General features: G+C 37.4%; 2 protein-coding genes across 2 annotated transcripts; both read left to right on the forward strand.

Annotated features, from left to right (window-relative positions):
* The first annotated feature begins 801 nt into the window (after positions 1–801).
* On the forward strand, positions 802–5,547 carry LOC107825385 (uncharacterized). The gene is made up of 5 exons (XM_075228385.1): positions 802–1,410; positions 3,051–3,212; positions 3,302–3,982; positions 4,169–5,280; positions 5,360–5,547. The coding sequence occupies exons 1-5, from the start codon at positions 1,069–1,071 to the stop codon at positions 5,376–5,378; spliced, it is 2,316 nt and encodes a 771-aa protein (XP_075084486.1). The 5' UTR covers positions 802–1,068; the 3' UTR covers positions 5,379–5,547.
* Positions 5,548–7,668: 2,121 nt separating this feature from the next.
* On the forward strand, positions 7,669–8,007 carry LOC142168316 (uncharacterized). The gene has a single exon (XM_075228980.1). The coding sequence runs from the start codon at positions 7,669–7,671 to the stop codon at positions 8,005–8,007; it is 339 nt and encodes a 112-aa protein (XP_075085081.1).
* Positions 8,008–8,570: the final 563 nt, after the last annotated feature.

The raw sequence follows: 8,570 nt of genomic DNA on the forward strand, positions 1-8,570 counted from the left end.
TCCACCTAGTTTCTAGTTGTAATTACAGTGTAATACTAGTAGTAAATAGAAAAGACAAATTTAAATTACTAATGACGAGTCCCAATTTAAAATACTAGTACGAGTTTAATAATTCAGTATATAGATATATAACATAATATTAAGCAAAAGTTATTCAAGTACCTTGTACCTGAAAATTTAAAAAGTTAAAGAGCATTAAATGGAATGTGTATCCAAGTTGCTTCGATAACAATGTTATATTTTTTTAAAATTACTTAAATTTATGTGCGTGAACCCATGATAAGTGATTAAAGTTAAATCAGTCAAATATAAATTCTAGATTCACCTCTTCATAATAGTGCACCATCCTTTTGAAATTGTGGATCCGCATCTTAATTAAATTTACTTTATTAATTCTATAAATTCTTAATTTTCCTTTTCATTTTCCAGATCCAATAAAAAAAATTAACTTTTAAAATCCCTCTAGAAAACCCAAGATGCCTAACGCAAATAATATCTGCAATTCAAGAAGGTTCAATGTACCTTTGTACCTAAATATTTGTTACTATAGTTTAGCCTTTATCCTAAAAATATGGGACATGGAATCTGGTTAGATTTCTTTGGAAAATGTTGTCTTAAAAAGATTAGATTTTATTATGTTTATACCTTTTAAGTAATCTTGAAATTAGCAATGGATATTCTTAATAGTTAATCCAATCCACAAACATGAAAAATTAAGAAAAGATGAACAAATGAACAATAGTGTGGGACAAACACTCTTGAAATCCTAGTAGAAATAGAGACGTTACTCCTTAGGTGTTTATACATTACCGGCCCCTCTCTCTCTCTCTCTCTCTAAAAGACAGAGTGGTTCTACATAACTCAAAAACAATGCTTCTTCTTTCATCTCTCTCTCTCTTTTCATATTCTGATTCCAAACTAACTTTCAAAATTCTTTAAAATCTCCCATTTTTAGGCCCAAATCTTTCAAAGATATAATCTTTTTTGTATTTTTTGAGGACCCTTTTGAGTATTTGTTTGTTTTGTGTTGGAATTTTGTGAATTCAAAGGGAAAAAAGAAAAGAAAAGATGGGTGTGAAGATGATGAAGTGGAGGCCATGGCCACCACTATCTACAAAGAAATTTGAGGCCAAGATCACAGTTAACTGTCTTAAAGGTCTAAACTTTTCACCTGATTTTCAAAGATTGGCTGTTGAAATAAAGTGGAAAGGTTCAAAGGGTAATAATTCTCTGAGTTTGAGTTCTCTAAAGAGGAAAAGTGTAAAGAAGAATTTCACAAAGGAAGAGTCTTTGAAGGATGATGACGTTGGTGTTGTTCGTTGGAATGAAGAGTTTCAGAGCCTATGCAATTTTTCTCTATCCAAAGAGAGTGAATTTCATCCTTGGGAGGTTTCTTTTACTGTGTTTAATGTGAGTTATTGCTTGCTTTTACCTCTGATTTTTTCTTTATGAATATTAATGATTTTGGTGATTGTTGTATCATGGGTTATTTGGATGTTTTGAGAAACAAAAAATAGAGATTAAAAAATTAATCTTGGAATGTTTTATGAGATAAGAACTCAATTTCTTAATCCAATTCATGGGGATTTGAGAGCCACTGCTGATACTGAGAATTCTGTTTCATTGGCAAATTATTGAGAAGTGATCAAAGGCATTGACTATCTGATGTGAAAGTTTGACTTTTTATTGACTATGAATTTGGGGTCTTTCTTGTCTTAAATGTGTAGGAATTAGAAGGAATTAAGCCTTTCTTGATCATTGTCTTTTAAATTATGGTTTCATGAATTTTGATCATATCATGTATTTTACTGGAACTAGCAGACTTAGAATCTTGATTTGTCTGGATAAGCCGAGAGTTTATCGGAAACCGCCTCTCTACTTTCAGAAGGTAGGGGTAAGGTCTGCGTACATATTATCCTCCACAGACCCCACCTGTGGGATTACACTGGATTTTTTTTTTGTTGTTGTTGTATTTGTTTGAATGAGTAATTTCCTGAATTTCCTTAAATTAGTAAGTATATATCAAGGGTATTTGTGTTAGCCTCTTCAATAACATGCTAGCAAGAGATCCCTGATGAAATTCAGCACCAAACTGTTTTTTTCTTTTGTTTTGATTACAAACATAGGAGTAAACAAAGTCAATAAATTGTGAATTTCCCCTTGATGCTCTTCCTTTAACATTACAGTAACCGACGACACTTTTCTGTCTGAAAAGTTAATTTTCTTTAACCATGAATAGCCTTGAGATTTAGCTAAAATAATGAAGTTACTATTTTGACATGCCCTGAGAGTCAAAAGGCTAATTAAGCTTTATGGGATTTAATGATTACCTTTTGATGGACCTACCTTAGTAGCTTGTAGTGTGTTTTGTTAGTGATGTAATAGAGATGGTGAGACCTACTGTTTTCTATTCATATCAGTATTAACTTTTCTACATTTGTGGCTGTAGATTATGGAAATATATAATACTGGCATATTCTGTATATTTCTTTACTATTTTGGCAAATGATTAATGAGGTCTTTGGAGAATATGCCTTTCTTTAGTTGGATTCAACCCAAAAAAGGTTTTTGGCATCTTTTTCTTTCCTAATTAAGAAGGAAGTTGGATTCAACCCAAAAAAGGTGGCAACAAAAGAGAAAGAAGGAAGAATAGTAGGTCTCTCGGGTATATGACCAAGGAGGATCACATTGTTTAGTTGCTTGTTCCTTCCCTCGCTTTGGGGCCTATGTTGTTTTTCTTAAACAAGTCATTTGCTACCTCCTCTTGGGGTTTTATTTCTTTTTCCAGTACTAACTGTCCGGGGATCTACGGAAAACAACTTCTCTGTCCTTCTAGGGTGTGCGCACACACTATCCTCCCTAGAACCCACTTGTGGGAAATCAGTATGTTGTTGTTGTTGTTGTTGTTGTTCCAGTACTAACTTTTATCTTAACTAGTCGTTTGAATTTCTTAATTACTTTTTCCTCCTTATCTCATTGTATCAATTCCATACTTGTGATTCTGTTTGTAAGTTTCTTGACAGTACTTATTCATACTTCTTTTAAATCAGGTTACAAATAGAAGACCAAACAATAAAGTCCCCATAGTTGCTACTGCGTCATTGAACATTGCAGACTTTGCATCAGCTGCTAGGGAAAAAGAAGAAGACGGTGAAGTAATCATTCCCTTGGAAGCCTATAGTGGCGGTATCAAGAGAAACCTTTCACTTTGTGTAAGCAAAACAAATTTGCTTGATCTACTTTGTTCTTTATTCTACATCAATCTTCTTTTTTTGGTTAATATAGTTGATATGTATGGCAGTTGTCTCTCAACCTTGTTGAATTGGGGAATGCTCATGAAGCCTTAGAAACGATGCCAAAGTTTGTCATGTCTGCTCCAGTATCTCCTTCCCCTGCAGAGGTTTTGTCGACAGACAGAAATGAAATTTCTGCTTTGAAAGCAGGTCTACAGAAAGTTAAACTTTTCAAAGGATTATCTGCTATGCGGCGAAAGAAGGTGTTGCATGAAGAGGAGGGCAGTGATGGAAGGAACTCGGTTAAAAGTGATGATACTGATCTCACTTACCCAGTTGACACAGATTCATTTGGTGATTCAGAAGAAGCTGAATCGGAGGAAGTAAAAGAGGATACGACACTGCGGAAGTCTTTCAGTTATGAAACACTTGCATATGCAAACCATGCCGGTGGATCATATTACTCAAACACAAGTGGCAGTGAAGATGAGGATTTGGTATACTATAGCCATCACAAATCTGATGCAGGGCATGCGTACGCTGAGGATGCAGCTGGAGCAAGACCTAATCAATTATCACAGCAGAGTTCAAAACGCAGAATTCTCCCTTGGAGGAAGAGAAAGTTAAGCTTCAGATCTCCGAAAACCAAGGGGGAGCCGTTGTTGAAGAAATATTATGGAGAGGAAGGTGGGGATGATATAGATTTTGATCGCCGACAACTTAGTTCCTCTGATGAGTCTTCTTCAGGGGTATGTTTAATCTTCTCTTGTTTTCATTTTTATCTTTAGATCTTTCCAGTATCCAAATGATATTGTTCAGTGGAATGCTATTCTTCACTATTTAGTCTATACGCCATAGTTCTTGTCCCAAAATTATTTTCCTTCTAATTGTCGAAGTTTTTCTCTCTTTTAACAATACCTCCCCAATTCTTGCAGTGGAGTAAATCTGAGGAAGGTTCAACTGCAAATCGATTTGCAGTCTCCGAGTTTGGAGATGACAGTTTTGCTGTTGGTAGTTGGGAGAAAAAAGAGATAGTAAGCCGTGATGGGCAGATGAAGCTGCAGACTGGAGTCTTCTTTGCTTCAATTGATCAACGAAATGAACGAGCTGCAGGTGAAAGTGCTTGCACAGCCTTGGTTGCGGTCATTGCTGATTGGTTTCATTCCAACACGGAAGAAATGCCAATCAAGTCCCAATTTGACAGTCTTATCCGTGAAGGTTCACTAGAGTGGAGGAATCTCTGTGAAAATGAGACGTACAGGGAGCGTTTCCCAGATAAGCATTTTGATCTCGAAACAGTGGTCCAGGCTAAAGTACGCCCGCTCTTAGTAGTCCCAGAAAAATCATTCATTGGTTTTTTTCATCCAGAAGGAATTGAAGATGAGGGATTCGATTTTCTCAAAGATGCCATGTCCTTTGACAACATCTGGGATGAGATTTCTAAATCCGTTCAAGGCAATGCCAGTCATGGCGAGCCCTTCGTTTACATTGTGAGTTGGAATGACCACTTCTTCATCCTCAAGGTCGAACAAGATGCATACTATATCATCGACACACTTGGTGAGAGGCTTTATGAGGGCTGCAACCAGGCTTTCATCCTCAAATTTGACAAAGACACTACTATTTTGCGGCTACCTAGCCCGAGTCAACAGCCCGATGATAAACTGGCTAGCAGTAAAAAGGAGCAACCTGATATGAAGGAGACTACTACTAATGAGGGGAAAATCATTGTCACCACAAATAACCCCAATGAGAAGACGGGAGAATCAGCCATCATCTGCAGCGACAAAGTACCTGAAAATGAGGAGGAATCGAGCGTTGTTTGCAAAGGTAAAGAGGCGTGTAAAGAGTACATTAAGAGTTTTTTGGCGGCAATCCCCATTAGAGAATTACAAGTTGATGTGAAGAAGGGGTTGATGGCATCTACACCCCTTCATCAGAGGCTGCAAATTGAGTTCCATTATACAAAAAGCTTTAACACTGAGTTGGAGGCACCTCTGGAAGAACTGACTGCTAACAGCTTGGCATTACCATCGTCAGAGTCAGAGTAAGCGCTGATTAGTAAATCCGAGTATATATACTTAACATCTCTAATCCTTCTTTTTGTGTTTCTACATCTAATTTAGGAATGAAGGGCATGTCTAATATCCTTTCTTTCATACATGATTGCAACTGGCTCAGTGGCTCTTCTTATTAACGCTTTCGTGTCACTTATATAGAGAGGTGACGATGTAAATGACTATGGAAATGTCCATGAGTATAATACTCTTTCTCTCAAAGAGGGGAGGACATAAATAAATATATGATTTCTATACTGCTCTTAACTTTTCATTTGTCTATTAGTTCTTGATGCTGCTCTGGACTAGTACATACCGCTGGATTATATAATACAAGCTACACAAAAGCATTGTCAAGAGATTTTGTACAAGTACTTGTTGCTGTCTAGCATACAGAACTGGCAGCACTATTAATCTATTATGTTGACTTGTGCACATGAATTGGTAGCTTCAACTTAACTCCTTTCATATCATTTAAAATGAAATCATTCTAGGGTGCATAGAACATTTGTTGTGGCGTATAAACTAGCTAGGCTGGACTATGAATACACCAAAAGTCCAATGCTAACAATGTGGTCCTATCTCAGCTAGAGTTAGAGGTAGTATAGGAATATTCACCTGTTGCACGTCCACTATGAAGATATAAGGGGAGGACATGTATGATATAAGGGGAGGACATGTATGATTATGTTCTATTTGTACTTGGTGGAATGACCCTTGAGATATAGAAAAGGTTTACATGACTCATCCTTAAAAAGTAAGGACACCTTACGTTCTTGAACAAATAATTATCTTTTCGCTAACCTAGCCTCCTCCGTTCCTCCGGATCAAGAAGAGGTGATATATGAATGTCCACATGTTGCCCATCGACTACGAAGATATAATTAGATGACATGTATGATTAGGTTCCATTTATACTTGGTGGAATCTGACTTATCTTAACCAAACCCTTGCATAGTGCACTTTCTTAGCATCACACGGATCGGCCTTGGAATATACAAAGGTGTACATCGTTAGTGATGTGATGGTTGAGATTCCTTTTCAGAGTATATATCTTTTGGTCAGAAATGCTTTATCTCTTTAGGTGAAGGTGTTCGGACTGTCTTCGGATTAGTTGGGCCAAGTCATACATTTCGACACTAATAATGAAGGGCAATTTTCTGCATACAAGGTTGAAGAAAACGTTACAAATTTTTAACAGCAAAACCAAAAAAGCAGGTGACGGAAAATTCTATGGTAGAAAACTTATCCACAAGAATCCCAATCCCATTAAAATAGTCATACTAATTAATAATCCACAAATCACCCTAATCCTTTCCATTCTGATAAGTTATGTGTCTTTTTGTGTTTTGATGATCTAACAAACTTTATGATAAGAACCAGATCGGGAACATGTTACACATCCTCAAAGTGCTCAAGAACAACAAGTCTCAAGTCGGGCATAAGTTCCAACAACTAGAGTCAATGAAACGACATAGGGAACAAATGGACATAGGTTCCCTTAGTGATTGTACCAGTCAACTCCCCCACAGTTATAAATTCGATACAACTGTTCCTCTGCACACACGCAACAGTGCAAAAAGTGCAACATTCACTTTATAGGGAATGCCTTGTACTGGATATTTGGTTGCATCATCCAAGTGGCATCACTTGTACTATTAACATGAAGCAAAGAAAAAACACACACTTGCACATCTGAAAATTAAGTGAGTTTCCTCTCAAGTGTGTTGCCATCTTGCAAGTGACTTCCAGGCTTCAAGAACAAAGAACAAACAGAACAAAGGATCAATTTCCAGCATTGTGTTATTATACGTCCTTAGTTGTGTTGTACTTTTGTATTCTTACTTAGCTTAGTTGGAAACATTGTGTAGGAAAGCAATTGTAAAACCATAAACCTTGTGTTTGTATCTTGGATAAAGTTAGTCGAGTTGTGAGCTTTGTAATAGAGTTATTACAAAGAAGCTTGTAATAGAGTTATTACAAGTGAGTGAGGGATTAAGATTTTAATTCCTAAGTTACAATAGGTTGTAATCTGAAGTTGCTCGGTTAGTGAAGTTAAAATCCTACGAGTATAGGTCGTGGTTTTTAATACCGTGAGCTGGAATTTTTCCACGTAAAACTCTGTTGTGTCATTTACTTATCTCTTATTGTGTGTGTTCTGTGGGACTGATAGAGAACCAGGTTCTCTATATAGTTTGGTGAACCCTAAGCTTTCATCAATTGAAATCAGAGCAGGTTCTTTCTATCATGCCTAACACCTAGAAAGGATCCAAATGGCTGCTCCACCAAACTTTGAAGAAGGTCAATCAACCTACAGACCACCAAGATTCAATGGACAATACTACGGATGGTGGAAGACAAGGATGCATGATTTTATCATGGCTGAAGATTCAGAGCTCTGGGATGTTATCTGCAATGGACCCTTCGTCCCCATGAAAACTATTGGCGAGCCAGCAGTGAAAGTTCCAAAGACAAGGAAGGAGTACAACGATGCTGACCGACAAGCCGTAGAAAAGAACTTCAGAGCAATAAAGATCCTCGTCTGTGGTATTGGACCAGACGAGTACAATAGAATCTCTGCCTGTCAATCTACCAAGGAGATCTGGGAAGCTCTCCAAACAGCACATGAGGGAACAACTCAAGTCAAGCAGTCAAAAATTGACATGCTCACCACTGATTATGAACTCTTCAGGATGAAGGATGATGAGTCCATTTAGGGCATGCACACTCGATTCACCTCTATCATCAACGAGCTTCACTCTCTAGGAGAGATCATTCCAAGACACAAACTTGTCAGGAAAAGACTCAGTGTATTACCTAGTTCCTGGGAAAGCAAAGTAAATGCTATCATGGAGGCAAAGGATCTACAAAAATTGACCATTGATGAACTCATTGGTAATCTGAAGACTTATGAAATGAAGAAGAAAAAGGACCATGAAAGAACATATCCCAAAAAGGAGAAGAGCCTAGTCCTCAAGGCAGACAACAATGACTCAAGTGGTGAGGATGCTGACATGGACTACTTGACGAATCGATTTCAGAAAATGGTTCGTATGAATGGAGGCATTCCAAAAAGGGGCAGCTCCAGCAAGCCAAGAGGTAATGACTTATGTCATAAATGTGGGAAGCCATGACACTTCATCAAGGATTATTCTCTCCTCAAGTAAGACCAGTACAAGCACAACACAGACAAAGCAGTTAAGAGGAACCTGGTTCCTGACAAAAGATTTAAGAGAAAAGATGTCGCTGACAATATTGTGAAACAAGCTCTTGCTACATG

Source organism: Nicotiana tabacum, chromosome 13, assembly GCF_000715075.1.
Source record: "Nicotiana tabacum cultivar K326 chromosome 13, ASM71507v2, whole genome shotgun sequence".
Classification (NCBI taxonomy): domain Eukaryota; kingdom Viridiplantae; phylum Streptophyta; class Magnoliopsida; order Solanales; family Solanaceae; genus Nicotiana; species Nicotiana tabacum.